This window comes from Elephantulus edwardii, unplaced genomic scaffold, assembly GCF_000299155.1.
Source record: "Elephantulus edwardii isolate Elephantulus edwardi_28Jun2011 unplaced genomic scaffold, EleEdw1.0 scaffold00041, whole genome shotgun sequence".
NCBI lineage: Eukaryota > Metazoa > Chordata > Mammalia > Macroscelidea > Macroscelididae > Elephantulus > Elephantulus edwardii.
In genome coordinates, this window is record NW_006399791.1 from 4438949 (window position 1) to 4461328 (window position 22380).

Genomic DNA, 22380 nt, shown 5'->3' on the forward strand with positions numbered 1-22380 from the left:
ACTCGACGGCACATAACAACAGCAACAAATCTCTTTCAGCCAGGATCTACCTGGCATTAACAAAGCTAGCCCTTGCTGTCCAACTTGTTCTGAATCCAGCTTGAATTTCTTAATAGTTCTCTGTCATCATGTACTGTCCAAATAATTTTAAAATAATCTTCCATGAGATTGTACTTGCTTTTGATAGTAGTATTGTTCAATACTTTCTGTACTCTGTTGTATCACTTTTTGGGGGGGATGGGACAGATAGAGGAACAAAATGTTGACTTTGAACAAAACGTACTACTTTGAACCATTTCTCACAGGTTAGAAGTATTAAGCAGAATAATTTGTATACACGCCAAAAGCTTTTCAATTTTAAGCCATTACCATGCTTCCTCATAGCACCATCCCCACAGAGAGAATTACCTCCATTTCTTCACTGACTTTGTGTCTCCCAGCCACAGAGGTGTGCAGAGTATGTGCTACTATGGTCTGGGTTCCACTACATAGGAGAGAATGTGCATTCTTTTTTTTTTCTTTACTTTTTAGAGAATACTGAAAAGGCCTTATAGTTCCTTTAAGTTTTGGGGGTTTTTTGGGGGGTCTTTTAATTTTTTTTTTTTATTTCAGTGAAAATTTACAGACTTTATATTCCTTTAAGTTTTTGCAAGGTTCTGTATAAAGCAAAAGCTTCAGAAGCTGTGCTTGCCAAGCATTGTTATTCCGACAGTACAACTTAAGATCTCAAAAATCAGTTATGCGTGAGATAGTGTGGCTAGCTCTCCGAGCCAGTATCCTAAGTCATTTAAAGGTTTGTTTTATTTTCCCCCCTCCCCCCCTACAGACCTAACTACCATAAAGAATGCTGCATATTGAGAGGAACTACAAGAAGGTTGTCCACTATTCTTGGATTTGATATGAACCAACACACTCATTGTTGTCATTGACAGACCCCAGTTTGTATGTACATTATTTACATTCCTCTGTTGTGTTTGGAAGAAAACAAAAAGACATTTTAGCCTTTTTTAAGGTTATTGATTTAATTTAATGTTATTTGGTTGCATGAAGTTGCTCTTAACCACTAAGGATGATGAAGATTTTTGCACAGACTTACTACATGTCTAGGATCCTTTTATTAAGGCAGTTGTGCTCATTCTCCTGCCTTCACCCCGCCATCGCCAAACAGTTAAATAGAAATTAACATTTTTTACATCATTACTCAGTGCTTACAGATGGAATTTCCTTTCTTATGACAGACCAACCCAGGAATTCATTCCTACATACACAGTATGTTGGTACATTGAAGATGAAGTTAAAATTGTCCTTCAGTCTTGAGGCCATGTATGTGTAAAGTTTAACCATATTGTAAAATATCTATTCCATATTAGAGATAGCTAGTTGAGAGCTGATACTTCTCAAACTCATGTTGTTATGTACACCAACTCAGTTTCTCTGTGTGACGTTAGTGGGTCTTTTTGTGTTACTCCAGAATAAAGGCAGTGATTTATTTTTCTCCCAACGCCAATACAGTTTAAGCTAATAATAATAACTCAAGGTGAGTATTTTGGGAGCTGGAATCAGCAGCAGTCCTATGAGAAATCAGGCAAAGCATTGACTTTAAAATACCAACTTTTAAAATCAGCTGTTTTGGAACTCAAATTAGAATAGTTACTATTCATTCCACAAAACATTATTATATGTACATGATTGTTGCTATTGTGATAATAGAGAATTTTATTTATTTTTATGCCAGCTTATATTGTGAGAACACATTTAGTCAGTTTGGGTTTTATCAATCCTGTTATGCTTGTCTTTGGAACATCTTTCGCGTATTCAAGGTTTGTAGTTGAAAGTTTACTGTAAAAAAAAAATCAAAATCAAAAAAATGTATTGTTTTTACAGAATAAATTTATTGGAATGTGTACTGGGAGTAAGATTTGAGGTTGTAAGCAACTATGTTAGTGTAACTTGGCTTCATATATGTAATAGTGAGGTATTAATATCATTCCTATCTTAAAGCAAAAGTTGTTAACAGCAAGTTGACACATAGAATCAAGTGCAGGTAAGGGATTTAAAAAAAAAAAAAAAGCAACAACCCATTCTGGGTTTTGGATTATTTGAAAATACCTGGGGGAAATGACAGTATGATTACCATTAAAATAATCCCTAGCAGGTCAGTGAACCCTCAGTTCACACTGACATTGTCCATGTATTGGTTGTACACCCCATTTTCCTTTGCTATTATGTTGGTAAAAAGCTAACAATCAAAGAGAAACTGAGCAGTCTTGAAAGCCCAGGACCACTGATGATGGTGGAGTTGATGGCGGCAGCAGAGGGCACAAAAGCACTTGTCCCCTTTCCACCCTGCAGCACACAGGTGGCACCTCGAGCTGTGGTTTCTTTGCCTCATTTAGCAATGGAATTTTCTTTATTTTACTAACACACAATTTCCCACTTGAAAAGCGTATAAAAAAGAGTAGATATGCCTTCCTGACCAGTTGTTTTTCCTTTTAAAACAGTACGTCTCAATTTGAATATTAATGTCAGATCATCAGGACTCTCCACTGCTCATACTTAAAACATAAGGAAAACCTACATGGCATTTTAAATAGTTGGCAGAATTTTTTTTAAAAAAAACAATAAGCCAAAGATGATAAAACTTGACATTTAAAATACAGAAAATACTTCAAATGTAATAAAATTTGTCTTCATAAAAGACCAAAAATAATGTTATTAAAATATATATACAGAAACACAATAGAAGTATTTTCACCAATATTACAAGTATTTATTAAAGGTAATTGATCCTCCTTTAGCTAACTAAATTCACACACTCACAAATGGTAAAAGCAAGTTTCAGGAAGCAGAATGTAACAAAAGACCTTACTTTCCTTAGTAAAACATTTAAAAATATTTTGATGGTCTGCCTTTTATATTAAGGTTGACAATGAAGCTTAAAAGCAAAAACCCTACAATCTGCATTTGTTGCTTTGAATTTTAAATAATGCATAGACTCTTCACTTTTGAATAATTCATCTTCATGCTCACTGTTTTAGGAAATAAATTTTAATGTTTCACACTAACAGTTATTTAATGTGGTGTACAAACAGTATTTAGATGATCAGATTCATTTACAAATAATTTTTCTTTTCAGAACTTCAATTTTCCTTCAGAAAAAGACAAAACATTTACTTATACAATACCACATTATAGCTCACACACACAGTGCAGAGCAAAAGTTAAGTATACAGACAGGAGAAGAGAATAAAATGGGACAAAATAACAACATCAGTACAATAAGGTAAGAGAGGTGGAGCAGGAAGTGATGTCTTTATTCAACTTTTTCATCTGCCTTTGTTTTTATGAAGAATTCTGGTTGGTAGATACAACGATAGGCCAAAAGCTGAGGAAGAACTCCATATGCTATGTTTAATACTAAAAATACCATTTTCACATCTTCAGGGACTCTGTAGACATAAGCAGTTCTAGCATGAAGAGACGCACCAATGTGGGAAAACTGAGCCTGTGGCATAAAACAAAAGAGGCGTAAGCACGACATCTGTGTTCAGGTGGACGCACAGTATACTCTGAATGGGTCATTCAGCCTGCATGCGTGCGCCCACAGCCAGTCTCACCTGGAGAGAAAGTGCTTTCAGATCATCAGTCATTACTGTATCACTGACCTTCAAGCCATTCTGTATATAATTTCTGTCAGTGACACCTTCTTGAGTGTGGCTCTACTGTGCCAGCTATGTTTGTCAGCCATTCCAGTACCCTATACCAAGCATTTCCAAAATCAGTCACCATCAAGTTAGTGCCAACGCAGGCGACCCCTGCGTAGCACTGAGCTCCACAGAGTTTTCAGTGGCTGGTTTTTCAGAAGTAGATCACCAGCCCTTTCTTCCAGGGCACCTGTGAGGGGCCATGAAATTCCAACCTTCCCTTTAGCAGCCAAGCATATTAACCCTTAGCACCACCCCAGGAATTCATACACTGATGATTTGTTTTAACAACCACCCCCAAAAAATAAAATAATTTTTTTTTGTCTGATTTGCATTCTGGCTATTTCACATATGGACCTTGTTGATGCTTACATTTATGTTTCAATAAAAAATGAAAATACAGAGTTTAGAAAGCAGAAGTATTTTTAGCATAACAAACAAAACAGCATTTCAGACCTCAGCTTCATTTATGAGTCACCCATTCCCTGGAGCAAGAGTTCAAAGCCTTCTCATTATGTATTTGTTTCTTCATAAAACTTTATTTTCTTTTCCAGCAACTTAAAAAAATATACTAAGGGTTGTTTTTTAAGATGAAGTTGTTAACTTGGGGAGTCAGACAATGGTACTCTTTACAAAATGGTTAAGTACATGCAGACCACCTTTTCAAATGAAACAATATTTTTTTAGAATTATGGCTCATCAGCATAATCCAGGTTTGCAAAGGAGAAGGCAAGAGCCTCTCTCTGTACTTGTGTTCTTGTTCCTAACACACATTCCAAATGTGCCAGCTGGTCTTTTTTAATACTTTTCATAAGCACAGAGGAAGAGCGCCGTAGGAAGGGTATCACAGCCCCAGGGCAGATAGATGTAAAGGCTCCTGTGACAGGGTTCCCTAGGGAGGCTTGTATGGTTTCAAAACGCAGCCCTAGAGTCTGCATCTTCAAAGCATGTTGCAATTCAAGATGCACATAAAGGAAGGACTGGGAATTTCAGTGTTATAGGGATCAATTATTAGTCCATCAGGACGAAAATGATGACGAGACAAAAGATAGATTCGGGGAAGCACAGCAGAAACAAGGGTACGGAACTAAGTGGTTGAAACACATCATTTATCTTACCTTTCCTTCCACATGGAATCCGTTTATTCTACTAAGTAGTTAGCAGGGAAGTGTGACTTACCACTTCACGTTAACGTGAAAAGGACAAGCTTTTATAAGCATCATGTTTATGAATTTTTGTCAGTGGCAGATATTTTAACAAGCTGTATTTTTACAAATTGCTGATACATTCCAGAGCTGTGGTACTTTTTTGCTACTCTGGAGATAGGGTTATAAATTTATATGATATATTGCCAAGGGCCATTACCACCTCTGGGTTGTGATCCAGGAGGCACTGAAGGGCCCTGCCCTCAGACACACCTTCACAGGGGCAGATGCCCAAAAAGAAGCCAGCCAGTGTTCATGGCACCTCTGGGGCATAGGACAGGAAACCATGAGGGTAAGGGCACTTGAGGGACCGCCCCGAGGAGCTGCTGTGCTGGATGTTCTCAGAACACTGAAAAAGGAGCTTTGCCCTCATTTTTTCCAAGGGCCTGTTTTGAGTAACTGAGTTTGCCTAAAAAATATATCCAGCCTTTTTCATCTAGAGTAAAGCTAGGCTGATATCCTAGTATGGTGGCTCCATCTTCACTGATGCTTGTACATGTCACAAAATCACCAAATTTGGGGAAATACCAACCATACTTTGAGAGAATAAATAATAAAAGCAACTGTGCCTACTTGCATAAGGAAACCTGCTAAAAAGCCAGTGTGATTCCATCAGCTCTTTCCCTGCACTAAACAGTGCAGTTAATACCTCATTTTCATGAACTGCAGGCTCATGGCAACATTGAGAAATTATTCATGTCCATAGGTTAGATTGTAAGCCCGCAGGGCAGGTACTGTCTGTGTCTGATGTTGTGTGTGGCACCTACCACATTGTTAGAGCTCAATAAACGTTCAACAATAATGGTCTGATGACTGTCAAAATACAGAAAGTCCAACAAAGCATTTCTCTTATCTCTGCCTATTTCAGTAATCCTTTTTCTTCAGCCTCACTTAACCAGGGGGAAGATGATGACATTAATCTGATCAAAGTGGGTGTAAGAGAAGAACCAGAAGGCCAGCTGTCTGCACTGGCCCTCACAGCTCATAGTACTCAGTGTATTTCTAGTGGCCACACCTCCAGCAGACTGGGCATCCAACCATAACTTCATCCCAAGGCACAGGATGTCAGATTTCCAGAGTGTCGGGAAAGTCCAAGGCTTATTCAGGTCCTTAATTTGGAGGTGAGAAACGTAAGTCTAACTGAGGACAGTTCCCTTTCTAAAGAACTAACCAGTGAGGGGCTGCGAGCTGCAGAGTGTTCCTGGGTGAGGTTCTCCCTAGCCCAGGAGGCCTCCCTGTGGCAGGGCCTGAAGAGTTATCCAAAGTCTGGGCTGGGCTACTTACAGGGATTCAGTGATGTGAGGGTAACACTGATAACTATTCTAGTTCTTTCTAAGTTCGTTTTTCACCCTACATAATTAAGAGAAATTACCTTCTCCCCATTAAAAAATGGAATGGAAAATGAAGCTATAAAGTAAAACTTAAAATAGCTCTCTTTTCTTATGGAGAATACCTGAAAAAGACTGCTACAATTACAGTCCCATTTCCAGAAGGGAGAGGTAAAGGCTAGAAACTTTCTTATGCCTTCACGTGAATATTGCAGGCAAAAAACAACATCCACATTAGGACAATTTAAGCATCTTTAAGCTTCTGGGCAGCAGAGAGCAGTGGTGAAGGACACTGACTCTGGAAGTAGATTGCTGGGGTCAGATCGTGCCTTCCCCACAAACCAGCTTTATGGCCCTGAGCCAGCTGTGATGTCATCGGCAAAGGAGCATATTCTTGGGATTGGCAGGGCAGTTCTCAGGGCCAAATGGGCTGACATGTGTCAGGTTATTTAGTGCTGAGCACAGTGGACTTAAATAGTTATTAATGATCTGGCTCTCTGCTTTGTTGTAAACTTGGACTCCAGTTTTAATCTCTTTGCTGATCTTTGACAATTTCAAGACTGACACTGTCTCCTTCAATGGACAAAAGGATATTAAACCCCAACTCCAGCACTAATAACCACACCAAAAGCAAATTATTAAAATGTAAATTATCTGTGCTCCTCTTAAACCTTTCAAGTATTTTCCAAAAGTTTCTAAAGCTCATCTCCAGTAGAATCAACTCTGCAACAAAATTACCCACATATGAGCTTGGCCCTTCTGTGACAAAGTGGGGGAGGGTGGCGGAGGAAGGGGTACTTCCCCTTTGTGGGGGAACTAGTCCTGTCTTGCTGACTGGATAGGGTGGCCTGCTGCCTGCCAAACCCAGCATGAGTCTGTCTTAAGACTTCTTCCAGGGTTGGTTGGTTGGTTTTTTGTTTGTTTGTTTTTTTGGGGGGGGGGCTGTGTTCTTGTTTTGTTTTAGCTTTTAAATAATTATGTTGTTGATTGACGTCGAGTTGAGCACGACTCAGCGACCCTATGAACAAAAGACCCAAAGCCTTTCTATAACTACTGTCGTTTATCAAAGTTCATGGAGTTTCCAGAGGCATGTTGTTTAGGAAGTGGATGCTACTCCTGCTTTCCAGTTAGCTTGATTGTCTACAAGTTAATTCATGGATCTCTGAGCAACATAAGGTCTTTCTCTTCTAGACCAGGAATCAGACTTGCAATAACAACAGCAGTAGCAACAAAGACTCACAGATCGTATGTGGCAAGTACCCTTTATATATACAGAAAATAGCCATTGTCACAGCGACCCCAAGAGAAAGGTACGATTATTATCCTCATGTTGCAGAAGAGGAAACTGAGGTAAAATAGATCATTCAGCCAATCAGCTTGAAGACGGCATTTGAACTGGTTTACCTCTAGTTCTTAGGCTGTAAACAAGATTGGTTTTGCTGGGCTGTTTTGTTTTCAGTTTTTACTGATGATTTAGCCAAAATATTCAGTTAACAGAAAATGTAAGTAAGTTGGCCTAAGGTGTAAACATGGTATTTTGTAATTTTTAATTCTGAGAAAGATTTTGTAAAAAAAAAAAATGGGGTTAAGAATCTTGACTATCTCAAATGGAACTCTTTGGCACCAAATGTGTCCTTATTTTATTGTGTGTTCTTTTGTTGATCTTTTATTTTCTGAAACTAGATTGAGCAGGCTATTAGAGACTAAAAGCGGAGACCCACACCCACCCAGCTTGCTTTCCACTGACTTGCACAGATCTAGTAATTTCAATGATTTATCTTTCCTATTAAACTACACAGACTCTTAGGAGTTCACTGTATCCTTTGGTAAAGGGAGGTTGGGATTGTCGATGCATCAACCATTATGTTAAGAACAATGGTTATACAAAAATGAATTTTTTTTTCAAGGAGAAAAGTGAACTGGCGGGGCAGGGAGGAAAATGCACAACAGTGAATGAATCCAAGTTCTGTATAAATTTTTATGAAAACAAAAGTTTTAGCAAATGAGAAGTGTTCAAAGAGCATCAGATACCCTCTTAAGACAAGAATCCTTCTCATAAGCAAGTGTTTGGAAAGTAGAAAACAAATTGCATAACAAACTCAGCATTCTGATTTTATGCACTGTTGTGTTGCAACATGGTATCTTAACTTTTTATCAGGCTAACCACTACACATAGGTAAATATTAAAGTGCAGCCAACTGTTAGCATAGGAACATCAGACACACCGTTCTCTGAAGATGCCACTGTCCACATTCTGGCCTGGAGAGGCATCCTCAAACACTGCCAGGATCTATTCTGGGCACACACCAGCAAGGGAGGGCCCTTGGGCTACTTTGTCAAACAGAGCAATGTGCAAGGATTCCTGCAAGGCCTAGAGCCTGCCTGAAGGGGCTCTCTTGCTGCCCACCTCTCTACAGTCCACTGTGCCCTTCCCAGGACCTCCCTGCTCAAGCACCCAGTGTCATGTGTATGCTTAGCCCCACCAAATGGTAGGGTCTGTGTTAAAGACTGGCCCAAACATGAACTGAGCAGTCACATCTAATAAAGAAACCCTGTCCTGAAGGACACTCGAGAATCAGGAAACAGAAGTGAAGGTTTACTCTGTCCTCTTACTGCTATCCATCGCTACATCTACATGCATCCTCAGAGTTCCAAGAACTTAATAACAAGCCCATTTAGCCCTCAGCCCAGCTGCTGTCTCCACCTTTTCCCCACACCACATGCAAAGTCTTTTTAGTACAGAACTCTGCCGTAGCTAATTATTTGTATGAAGGAGGTAACAGTTCAGAAGACAATAAAGACTCTCAAATCAAACGAGTTCATACTCTTATCCTGTCATTTAGTATCAGCAACCTCAGACAAGCAACAAACTGTCCTGCATTTCATCTTACACATCTGTAAAATAGGAGTAAGAAAACAGCTGTGACCCAAAATAATGTCAGGTTGTCACCACCCCATTTCCTCTTCTAAGGCAAAGGGGAAGACCGCATTTCCAAGCCTCAACTGCATGTGGGTTGGTGCAGGGCCTGGCCCTTGAGAGTATCCTATGGCAACTTCAGGTGAGCAAAAGATGAAGGACTGTTACTGAGTATTGTTAATTCAGCAAAATATATAACCTGTCATGAGTGAGTGAGTGAATGGACACTTAACATCACTAAACTGGCATATGGGAAGATGATGAGTGCAGAATAAAGTAATGGCAGAGTGGTTGGGGGAAAGGATAGCTCTGATAATTACTTGATGGCTGTGTGCCATCGAGTCGGAACAGGCCTGTAGTGGGCACTCCAGCGAGTTTTCAGAGCCAGAAAATCACATGGGAAGAGACGGTAGATTTGAACTGTGTGCCTTCAGAATTGGAGTGCAGCTTCTTACCACTAGACTGCCAGGGGTCCCTACTCTTAGGGTAGAACGAGATGTAGGAGGCAAGGGAACCAGATGAATTACTTCCAGGTTTTTGGCTTGAGCTGCTGGGTGCAAAAGATTGACGGGGTAAGAAACCAGAAGGGTTAGGAGAGGCAAGAACCCAGTTTGCGATTTAAATCTGTGATGCTGGTGAGACATCTGAGTGAAAACATTACACTTGAGAGTAAAGTAAACCTGAGAGCTGTGTGGTCTAAAAACAGAACACTGGAATTCATAATTCAATGTTTAAACCAGTTGCTGTTGGTTTGATTGTGACTCCGCAACCCTGAGAACAAGTGCCCCGCGGGTCTCCAAGGCTCTACTCGCCCCTGAGGCAGACTTCCTGCCACATCGTCAGCCGAGCAACTGGTGGGTTCAAACCACTGACCTGATAGCAGCTTGAGTGTTTAGCCATGGCACCACTAGAGCTCCTTAGTACGTAAAGATATGAAAGTAAATAAGGACCAAAAACAAACCTGAAGAATCATTATCCTGAGGAGTGTGAGGCTAAATGTTCACAATCTTTCCTCTTGAGTCCTTACAGGAAGAGGCAGCAGCCAGTGTCTCTGGACACAGCATCAAATTTTATTAATATGCTGATCCCACAGTTTAGAAGTGCAGGTTGAAAGGAGTTTGGTCCAGTGAATGTTGTAGCTGTTTTTTCCACCCTATAAATTTACTGTTTTTGTTTTTGTCATCATCGTTACTAAACCAGGAGAATAAATTATGAATGCCTAGAAGTTGAGAATGAAGCTCGCTCTTCAGTCCGCTGGACAACAGCAAGACAAAGATCATGATCCCAAAAGCTAAGTCCATTTTTAAAAATCTAGTAAGAATATTCATAAAATTACTGACTTTCCTTCTGCGTTCATAAGATCAGTTTGCTTTGCTGTGGCCTAGCGGTGAGGAATTGCACTGTCAAACCAAAAGCACGTGGCTCAAATCTGCCAGCTGCTCCATGGAAGAAAGATGGGCAGTCAACTCCTATGCCGTTTACTGCCTCTGAAAACCCACTGGAGGATCACCAATGAGCCAGTTCCAACTCGAACAGTTCGCAACAATTGTTAATCCTGCAAAAGGGACCCTGTGCCATAAGGCAGAGACGATTTTCAGTTCAGCATACCCATTTCATGGATATGGAACCTGGAGCAACAACTTGAACCTCCCTGGGCCTGATCCCTCACCTCTTCCATTAATGAGCTACTATGTGATGTTAATAAGACACACAGGCTGGTGTGTATTATAAAGAACTATAAAGAGAATAGCATATTTAATAAGGATTTCTCTTGAAAGGAGGAGCTGCTGTGACACCGTGGTGAAGTGTTCAGCTGCTAACTGAAAGGGCAGGCCCCACCAGCTGCTCTGTGGGAGACAAGGCCCTACGAAGGTCCTGGCCTAGAAGCCCACGGGGCATCCCACCCTGTCCTAGAGGGGAGCACTGATCCTGCGTCAGCTTCCCAGCACACAGCAGCCACCCTGAAACGCCGAGCAGAGGTGTTTGTCACTTCCACAGCAATGACACATCATGAGTAGACTTTTCAGTAATGATAATAGTAATACCTGCGCTAGACCTCCAGCGTGTATCAGGCTTAGGTCAGGCATCCAGGAGCAGCCAGGAACCACCAAGCCATAAAGCGCCATCACGAAGTAAGGGACAGAGTAGAACAGATAGGCCAGCATCTGTATCAGGACGGAAGTGATACCATCAGCAAGTGAACAGTTCATCTGGACTGGGGGAGAAAAAAAAACCACAGGAAAATGAGCATCTTCAATTTTACAATTGCTCATTCCCATTCCCAACAAGGAACCACATTCTCCCATTTAAAAAATTAAAAACAGGGAAAATGAAATTTCAGGAAAAATCTGAGCCTTCCTAACTCCTTGACCTGAATCTTGGGATAAGCAGCAGGATCCTTGAGGTAGGGCTCTTGAAACTGCGTGTACGATCGGCAGAGCTCAGCCGGGCAATCCAAGGCGATCTAGGGACAAGAGGGATGGTTACAGAGATGCCACCACATCTGGCTCTTCTAGGTGCTGACAAGGCTGCAGGTGCCAGATTCGTCACAAGCTGCTGTGCTACTGAAAAAAGACAGTGCGTCCTTGAAGCTCATCTGGGAATGAGGGAGAAGAAGGAAGAAACAGTGTAAGTTTACCCTCTGGAGATGCAGCAGTGGAGCAGGAAATGGCAACAGGAATGCTCTAGTCTCGGGTACTGTATGAATACCCAGGGGCGGGGTAGTGGTGCTGGTTGTTACGTGCCGTAGAGTTGTCTATGATTCGTAGTGACCTGTGCACAATAGCTCTGAACCCTGCTCCATCCTGTACCAACCACACTGTCTCTTGCACACCTACCCTCCTCACCGCAGTTACTGTGTCAAGCTATCTCATCCAGGGTCTTCCTTTCCTGTGCTGTCCCTCAACCTTTGAAAGCTTGATAACCTTCTCCAAAGACTGGTCCCGCCTGGCTACATGCCAAAGTATGTGAGATGGAGTCTCAGAATTGGGGAGAGGGTGGCAAAATGTTCAGGTTGCCCGGGCACTGCTAGCTATGGATAATCAGTTTCACGTGTGTCTGGGAATAATTCCAGCAGACTACTGGTGCTTCCTACAGAAAGAAAAGTGAATTTCTACACCAAGTTCATCTTACTATGTAAGATTCAAAAACTGCATCCTTCCAGTATATGGTCTTTAGGGCAGTAAAGGATAATGATTTGAAAGCAGGGTCCTTTCGTCTGAACTCACCTCTTGTGTCCACTTTGAAAGAGAACAAACAAAGTTAGTCACCAGGAATTGACTTCATGCTACAGAAGAGGCTCAGTGTTGAGTCCATGACTGGGCCCCTCAGAGCCACCTGCCCCTAGCTCAGGTGTAACTGCTCATGTCCTTGGCCACGAAACTGCCCCATCAAACAACATAACAGGGGCTGATGGCCTGATATCAACAGGGCAAATGCTTATTTGTAAAAACCCTTCCCTTAGTATGTGCTGTACATACACATATACAAACACACATCAACACTTTTTTTAAAATGGGGTTTTATCATGTACACATCTAAACAATATAATTTGATTTCTTGTGGTAATTTTAGCTACTAGTCAGAATCTACATTTTGACAATATCCCCAGGTAATTCTCTATATACAGAAGACTATAAAAAGTTACAGAATCTGCTGGGAATCTCTAAGAATTATCAAGGTATTTTATTACAATGTAGATTCTGATTTCCATATATCCAGTGGAAATGCTGAATTTGAGGGAACTGAAAGGAACTACCTATTTCAAAGCCCTGGGTTTTAACTTTGGAAAATTACAACAAACTAACGAAGAATCTCTGATCCTTTGGCCCTGTGAGCTGAGCAAAGCTATGGCCCTGCTTCCCTAGCAGTGACCCGACCCTTGGTGGCCCTCCTTCAGGGGTCCCTAACAGTCCCCACCCAGAGGCAGCTCTGAAGACAGCCTCTCCCCTGGAACCCGGCTCAGCCACATTGTGTTTTTCAGAATGGAACCGTGCCCCATTGATCACCGGGGGGTTTCAGCGGCTGTTTCAGAAGTACATCTTCAGGATTAGCAGGCCTTTCTCCTGTGGTGCCTGACAGGCCCCTCATAGCTCAGGAACCCAAAAATAATGAAGCAGCTACGTCACCTTACTGTTGCCATCCTGCTTCCAATGCTTTGCAAGGCCAGCAGGCTCAGGGTCACCAGAAATGGTCATTGAAGCTAGACTAAACTAACCGTATAATCTGAGCTGCGGTATATTATTTCTACAAATAATGGATCCTGGAATTTGGGTATTGCAGAAGGTCACTGGTTAATTCAAAGATAACAACAATAATTTATTAAGCACTTAGGAGTGTAGGCCTTTGATGAAGAGTTCCATGGTCACCATGTCATTTAATCTTCAAAACAATCCCGTAAGGCAGGTAATATTATTTTACAGAGGGAGCTCTGGTGTACTAGTGTGACTTACCAAGCTGCTCATCAAAACGTGCAGCTACAGTACCCCAGCGCCTCCACAGGAGGAAGCTGGAACGTCTCCCATAGAGTCTCGGCCGCAGAAACCTGACCGGCGCAGCCGAGGAGGAACAGACTCAAAAGCAGCAGGTGTTATTTTGCAGAAGAAAAACCCAAGGACCAAAAAAGTTAATTAACTTTTTTAAGGCCTCACAGCTAGTAACTCCAAAGCCCCCAGTGGGCCATTTTCTTAGGACTTTTAAAGGTAAGTTCTCTAATATTGCAAAGGGAGAAAGAGAAAAAAAAATGCCCACATGTCGTTAATGTATAGACCTCAATGCAAAGTTCCCAATTCTTAACTAGTCTTTGCTTTACCAGTGAGAAATGTCTTAACCTCACCTATTCATTATACCCTCTCCTCAGTCCCACCCACCCTCCTCCCACAGATGCTGTGCACCCCAGCTTTACTGGAGTTTCAGGGTTTAGCACAGATGTTTAAATCAGAAAAAGAAACTGAGTCAAATGAATGAAAACACTAAAATAGGAAAAAATAATTCCTGTCGAATTGACTATGGCTGATGGTGACCTCATGTGTCAGAGTAGAACTGTGTCCCATGGGGTTTCCGATGGCTGAATATTTTAGGGGCATCTCACTAGGCCCTTTCCTTGAGGCACCTCTGGGTGGGCTTGAACCACCAACCTTTCTGTTAACAGCTGGGCAGTTAACTGCATCACCTGGGGGATCTGTCAGGCACGTGTTGGGTACCATCAAGTCATTTTCAACTCATGGTGATCCTGTGTTTGCAGTGCAGAATTGCTGCATAGTGTTTTCAAGGCTGTGGCCTTTCAGAAGGCAGTCACCATACCTGTCTTCCGATGTACCTCTAGATAGGGTTGAGTCTCCAACCCCTTGGTAAATAACCCAGCATTTAACTGTTTGCACACTCCCCATTGTTGTTAAGTGCTGTCAAGTCAAGCATGACCTCTAGCAACCCTATGAACAACAGATCTGAACCCTGTCCGTCCTTGTGCCCACCCCACCATCTTTAACACACTCGAGCCCACTGCCATAATCACTGTGCCGATCCATCCGGTTGAGAGTCTTCCTTTTGCTGCCCTTTCCAAGCCTGATATCCCTCTCCAAGGAGCTGCCTCTTTTAACAAGATAAGCATCCCAAAATATGTCAGATGATGCTTTTTTTGCACCATCTACAGTTTCCAAAAGGCTCCTTCTCTGTGAAGCTTGGACATGAAGGCAGGTGATATGAAGAAACTTGGGACAGAGGAAGGACGTTGAAAGTTGGAGGCTGGGGGTAAGTGGCTGGGATGACAGGGCCACCGGAAACAAGTCTGAGGCACCAGGTTCTGACAGCAGGCTCACAGTCCAACTAAAAATACTTGCAACTTTTTTCCATTTTGAAACCTGTGTAGTCTAATACTTTGAAGTTAATGCTACTTTGATCCATCACACTTACCAAGCCTCTAAACAAGCAAAATCCGGTTGCCAGGAGGAGACACACGACCAGCATCAAGTCAAATGGTCTTCGCAGCAGGTCTTTCGCTTGGGCTTCTTGAATGACCTGCAATAAATTTGTCACTAAAGAGCAGGCCCATGGTGCCAAAGAGATCCACTGAACCGCAGACGCCCTCATGGTGGCTGAGGAGAGACTTCTGAAGGGAAAAATCGGGTCCCAGTGTTCTCATTTGTGATATAAGGAGGTGGGGCCAGGGGATCTCAAAGGGTCCTATGAGCTCCCTGACTCAGTGTTCTTTCTTGAAATGGCACTTCTATGATTATAAATGCAATATATACTTGCTGTTGTCATGTGCTGTCGAGTCGCTTGCGACTCATAGCAACCCTATGCACAACAGCCCTAAACTCTGCTCTGTCCTGTGCCAATCGCACTGTCTCCGATACACCTACTCCCATTACCCAAGTCACTGAATCAACCCACCCCATCAAGGGTCTTCTTCTCCTGTGCTGTCCCTCCACCCTCCCAAGCATGACGTCCCTCTCCAAGGACTGGTCCCTCCTTACAACATGTCAAAAGTATGTTACACAGAGCCTCAGAATCCTTGCCTACTTGGAGGAGCAGCCAGGTTTCACCCTCTCCATGATGAACCTGTTTGTTCTACTAGCAGTCCATGGTATATTCAATACTCTTCTCCAGCACCACAGCTCAAAGGCATCAATTCTCTTTCTGTTATACCGTAACTATGGTATACTTTTGTGATTATATACACACATGCATGCATGTGTGCGCGTGCGTACACACACTCTCTCTCTCTTTTGTATGTCTGGGGTTTTATGCCCTCTATTCTTAATACAGTACTTTTCTGTATTATGAAGAATCCTTTCTTTATGCCCCCACTGTGGGGCACGTAGACATTCTCCATCAGAGTCATCGTCACCTTTCACTTGCTGCACTAGCCTTTGTTCTCGTAGAACCAAACCCACTGCCAGTGAACAGAATCTCTCTCCTAACCTTCCACGACAGAGCAGAACTTCTCCACAAGGGTTGCAAGGCTGTAAACCTCTTCATTGAAGCCAGGTGTCTCACATTTTTTAGTCACAGAGCAGCTGGTGGACTGAAATCATTGATATTTCGGTCAGCATTGAAGCACACTATGCCACCAGGGCTGCTGCTTGTACCAAACACCAAAACCACACTCGTTTGTATCCCAACAACTCTGAGCACAGCCCTCTACCCAGTTTGTGAGGTGATATAAACTGCAGTGGGAGCAGACTGTTTCATCACTCACTTAAGGAGAGGCTTCTGGGTTTGAACTGTCAGCCTTTCATCGCTCACTTAAGGAGAGGCTTCTGGGTTTGAACTGTCAGCCTTTCAGTGAACAGCCCAATGTTTAGCACATTAAGTCACCAAAGCACATTTCCTGCAATTATTAAAAACACTCAAAACTCAAAACTCCTTGCTATCAAGTCAGAACCAACCCAGGGCTGGTCCTCTATCAGATTTCCAATGCTTAAAGTCAAACAGGAGGAGACTGCCCATCTTTTCTGCCAGAGAGCGTAGATTTGAACTCCCAGAGAGGCATGGCCTTTGGCTTAAGAGTACAACTCCCTGCTGACTACGCCACGAGAATTCCCTCTTGCAATAAAGTAAGGCTCAAAAACTATTTGCATCTAGTCTAACTTACCTTAAAAGATTCAACTTAAAAGACACATTCAGGATGAGTCCTCATTTGTAACCTGGGTATTGCCTAGAATTTTCTTTTGAACCACCACCTCCTACCTCAAAAGCTGTCAGCATGCCAGCCTGATTTTACACAGGAGCTGTCTAAATGTTTACAAATGAAGCATTTATAAGTGAAAATCTATTTCCGTGAATTCTATTGTCAATCTTCTCGTAACACAGTTATCATGTCTTGATTAGCTCCCATGTGGCCACTTCTGGTTAAACCGACCTTCTGGCTCTGTGGGCTGCCATCTCTCCAACCTTCCCTTGGGACAGGAGACGCAAAGGGAGAGATCATCGCTGAAATAAGAACCCAAGTGCCCAACATCCAGGCCATCAGCACCCCCAGGCCAAACCCACATGCTGGCCTTCACCCAGCACTAATGTAGAGACTAATGATCAAGGCCAGTACAAACCACTGCCACCCAAATCCTCTTGCCCTTAAATCAGATACCAACTCAAACTGATCCTGGACCAAACAGTGGGATTTCAAGGCTGTGACTTGACAGGAAGCCAGGTTTTGTCTCCTGTAGGATGACTTGAACCGCTGATCATTGAGCTAGCATCCAGGCACTTAACCACTGTGCCACCAAGCTCAAGATGCTCCAAAGCGTGTGGGTGGGCCAGCTGACGCCTAACCCTGTGGCTGTAATAGTTCCCAGTAAAGGTGAACCAACACTGATTAATTAACACAATCATACAGCCCAATGCCCCACATCTTGTCCACGGAGCACCTCCATTTCAGTGACCAGTGAATGGACATGAGCCCTAGGGGTTTCAGAACACATTCATAAAATCACCTTTGAGGGATAATTATAATTTTCGGGTGGCTGATTATAGATTCTGAAACCAGCCCAGATAGGAAGACAAGCGTATGGTATGCTTAAGAAAAAAGCAGGACAAATCCGTGTTCCGTACTTCCCTATTTAAGAGAGAAAAAGAGAGAAAATAAAAACATTACCAAAGGTATAAATGCAAGGGCCCATGAGGATACCCCCCATTTCAAGTCATCTGAAATGTTACCATGGACCAAATTATATTTTTAATGAGAAATATGAGAGGTTAAATTAAAAGTTTATTAACAGCCATGCTCTGTTTAAAAACAAACTAGAACAAGCCTGTTGCCACTGAGCCCGTTCCGACTCCTGGTCACCCCACGTGACAGAGCAGGACTGTGTGCTAGGCTTCCCCTGCCTGGAACCTTTCTGAAAGCAGATCACCAGGCCTTTTTCCCACAGTACCACCAGGTGAGGTCAAGCCACAAATTAGGTTAGTTGCGCCAAAAGACCCACGGCTGTCAAGTCTGTCCTAACTCACAATGACCCACCATTGGGTTTCCAAGGCCGTCCATTTTTATAGGAGAGGACTGCCCATATTTCTCCCACAGAGCAGCTGGTGGATTTGAACTGCTGACCAAAATGGTAGCAGCCTCTCAAGGTTCACACTAGGCCACCAGAGCTCTTTTTTGGTTGGTAGTTAAGCATAAACCAGGACCCAGGCCCCTAGCTCCTATCTACAGTACAAAAAAGGTGATTTAATATCATATTATTCCTGTATGAATACTTGTCAAGTATGTGTATTAAGTCCCCATAGTGTACAGGACTTCTATATAATGCAAAGAGATGTAAGAAATGCTATTGTGCATCAAGTATGTGCATCCCACACTGGACAGATTTCATACTTAGAGTCCCTTGGTTCTAGTATAAAAAAAACAAATAGCTTATCCATGTAAAACTACTCCCCATTGTTTCAAAAAAGGAAAAAGAGCATGAATTTTAAGAGAAGCTTCTTACCCACAATGTTTCCAGGGAGAAAAACAATAATGCTCATAATAATAGATCCAACCCAATACAGGCCAATAGTTCTGTAACTTTCCCTGTAACAAAAAAATTCTCGATTAAGCCTTGTCTTAGAATATCTTTAGCAAAAGAGATTTCCCAATATCAGTTTACCTTCTAACTAGTAAAGATATGGCTCGAGATTTAAGACCCCAGGCAGATAAATCAAACACAAGGAACCCTGGTGATTAAATTTCATCTCTGTATCACTCACTCATTCACTGTCATTGAGTAAGAACCGACTCATAGGTGACCCTCCAGTGAGTTTTCAGAAGCTGTAAATTGATAGAGGAGACTACACCTCTTTCTCTCTCAAAGCCTCTAGTGGATTTGAACTTGCCGGCGAGGCGTGGGCTTTGGGTTAGCAGCATGACTCCCTACGGACGATGCCACCAGAGTGAACTTTATCTCAATGTGGGACATATGATAATTCTTGTCCCTTTGAGTAAGAAATTGGTTTACTATAATATGGTAGTTTTTAAAAGTGACCTTACAACCAATCCTTCTTAAGTATAAAACACTTGGCCATGGAAAGAAAGAAAAGGAAGTAACTGGAGCCATATTTTAAATTCTCATAACAGGATGTTACAGGAGCTCTGGTGGCCTTGTGGAAAGAAATTAGCTACAATCCCAAAGGCATGCGGTTCAAACCCACCAGCTGCTCTGCAGGAGAAGGATGGACACTTTCCTCCCGTGCAATTAACTGCCTCTGAAAACCCACCAGCTATGGGCTGGTTCTGACTGGATAGTACACAACAACCACCACAGGATGTTAGATGGATGTTCCCTGATGTAACGGAATTTTGGCCAAGGTACCCAAAGGTGAAGATGCAAACACCGTGTGCTAAAGGAGCTGCTGGACATTCTCTCCAATCATCTGTAACAGGAAGAACTGCTATTCAGAAATTCCTTCAACAAATAACCCCAACATACAAGCCCCATCCAATACGAGAGGGAGCTCTGCTAGCCTCGTGGAAGGAGCTGCACTGCCAGTCCAAAGGCTGGTGGTTTGAATCTACCAACCGCTCCACACAAGAAAGATGGACAATTCCTCCTTGTATAATTTATAGCTTCTGAAAACCCACTGGAGGGTCACATATAGTTGGTTCTGACTCGACAGCAAATAACAACAAAATCCTCTATGAGAGTGTCTGAGAAATTCAAAGGGAGATTCTCTGAAGGCAAACAGCGAATAAAAAATTCCAAGTGCTTCCTGCCATACAGTATCCCTCAGGCCAAATGAAACAAACCTCACAAGGCTTGTTCACAGTGACTGGGACTGTCAACAGGAGGACAGACCTGAATCTTCCTCTGCTGGGTGCTAACTGAGCTGCAGAAACCCCGAGACCCACTCTGGGCTGCCTGCAAACAGAGCACAAGTATTTCTTGCCAGAGCTTAGCAATAGCAATGTTTATGATGAGAACTTTTTTAAGAGACATCCTAGTGCTGGCTGGAGCTACCTTTGTGTGCATGGTGAGGAGATAGGAGAGCTGATCAAGCTGCATTTCACCATTGCCTGGCCCAAGAGAGGCGCCCTGGTGATGCAGTGGTCTGAAGCACTCAGTTTTTGACTGGAAGGGGAGAAAGATGTGGCAGTCGGCTTCTGTAAAGGTTTACAGTCTTGGAAATGCTATGGGGTAGTTGTACTCTGCCCGGAAGGGTTGCTGTGAGTCAGAATAGACTCAGCGAGAGTGAATTTGCTTTTGGTGTCAGTGATGGGACAAGAATACATTATTTTCTCTGACCAATAGCTAAGAGGACTGGAGGCATCCTGAAAACCTGCCCCCTCCTTAGAGGGTACACACCTTCTGGAGTTTGGGGACTCCAGCAGAAGGAAGGTGTGGATGTAACACCGGGCAAGTTCAGTCAGACAGGAAACACTGCTCACTGTGGGGACTGGTACAATGCAAAGGTCTTTGGAGTAGGGGTCCCACAGAACCCACACATATGCCCAACAACAACAGAGGGGACCACGTGTCAACAAACAGCAGCAATTTGTCACATCAGATGTCTCTGTTCCTCTCTAATCCCACACACACTCCGAAAGGAGCCAGCCACAGAGCAACGGGCGTTGCAAAAAAGTAAAAGAAATAACCAGGAATAAACGTGTTGGGATCAATTTGGGCTGCAGTACAGACTGTGCCATTTCCTTACCAGCTTTGCAAATTGTATATGAAAGAACTGTCTCCCTCCACCCGCCCAAAGCAGCCACAGAAGAAGGAATCAAACCAGGAATAAGGATCCCATTAATAGTTAGCTTTTACCCTAGACTGTTGCTGTTCTGTCTTGTGAGAGGACCCACTGTCTGCTCCTCTGAGTGTACTGTCCCTCATGAACTTCTCTTTCCCTTTAATAAACTGTACTTCCCTCGCCTACTTGGTATGTGTGTGTTTGTGGCAAACCTCCGGGGAAGGCATGCTCATCCTCATTGAGGTATCTGATCCTGAGAAGTTCATTCATCCTGACAGAACTTAACAAAAAGTGCACCTCGTAACCCAAGCCTGAGCTTAGTTACACCTGAGCTTGAGAGAAGAGAGACACTTTGAACTGAAAGACATGCACGTTTTGACTAAGAATGTGCTGAGGTTTTTAATTTCTAAGAAAGAGACCATTCTTACTTAAAAAGAGAAAGACAAAAGGGAAAGCAAAAATCAGTTGCCACTGAGTCAATTCTGACTCAAGCTGACCTGGTGTGCAGGGTGGAACTGCATTTCTAGAATTTTCCAGGCTGTGACTTTTTAGAAGCAGATCACCAGGATTTTCTTCTGAGGTCCCTTCAGATGGGTCTGAATCACCACCCTTCCAACCAGTGCTTAACCATTTCTTGTATTCCACCCTGAGACGCCTACTGCTCTTACAAGAGCATCATCAGAAAGGCAAGGGGTGGTGTCATCATGGCAATGATCCCAAGGTACATGTTCAAAAGGCAGTGATGCCAGGAAAATAAACCCATCAAATGTGTATTCAGAAACCTGTTTCTAGATTTGGCCCTCTCTGTGCATTTCCCTTAATGACCTGCTTATCGGTTTCTGGGCCTGCAAGACACACACAGCAGGTGAACAACTTACTCCCACGCTATGGCTGCCACCATCACCAGGTACATCAGGTAGTGAGCAGACCCATCCCAGTAGCAGATCATGTGCCCGTATGCAGTGTTCAGATACGGCTCAGCCTACAGAAAGCAAGAAGAACAAGTCCAGGCTAAATATGACTCAAAACATGTAAAGGCAGACCAACAGGTCTGCATTACAAGTGAAATAAAATGGCACAACCCATTTGTGTTAGCTGGCTAAAATGAAACTCTCCTTTGTTATAGAGAATCACAAAATTGGTAGAATGTGAAAGTATGAATTTCCCCTGCAGCTGCCAAAGCCCAGGTCAGTCCCAGGTCATCTTAGGAGAGAACGTCAAGCTGGCTGATGGGTTTGTCCTGTGACACAAAGGTAGATGGCACTGTGGGCAGTTCTGGCTGCACAGCAAACTCCCCTGGGTCGATCCAATGCTGGGACTAAAGGTCAACCACATCATACAAACATCTCTCAGATACTGCGGATTCATTTCCAGACCAGTAAGGTGGGCCGTATGAATTTTGAGTTCTCATAAGTGCATATAAAAGTAATGTTTATACTATATTGTAGTCTATTAAATGTGCAATTGTTGTTGTTATTCACTGTTAAGTAGATCATGACTCATATCAACCCTGTGAACAAAAGCTCTTAACCTTGCCCTTTCCTGAGCTAATCTCACTGTCACTG

General features: G+C 42.8%; 1 protein-coding gene across 2 annotated transcripts in view; it reads right to left on the minus strand.

Moving 5' to 3' along the window:
• Window positions 1-3134: 3134 nt before the first annotated feature.
• The window catches only part of TM6SF1 (transmembrane 6 superfamily member 1), a 36573-nt gene continuing 17327 nt past the window's right edge, over window positions 3135-22380 (minus strand). The window contains exons 4-10 of one of the 2 annotated variants that reach the window (XM_006885127.1): window positions 21694-21797; window positions 18580-18662; window positions 17587-17708; window positions 15065-15169; window positions 11526-11618; window positions 11200-11319; window positions 3135-3505 (exon numbers count right to left, since the gene is read on the minus strand). In XM_006885127.1, the coding sequence (XP_006885189.1) occupies window positions 3314-3505; window positions 11200-11319; window positions 11526-11618; window positions 15065-15169; window positions 17587-17708; window positions 18580-18662; window positions 21694-21797 (819 nt within the window). In that variant the 3' untranslated portion in view covers window positions 3135-3313. The remainder of the gene's footprint in view (window positions 3506-11199; window positions 11320-11525; window positions 11619-15064; window positions 15170-17586; window positions 17709-18579; window positions 18663-21693; window positions 21798-22380) is intronic. The other variant, XM_006885128.1, reaches the window with a different exon arrangement.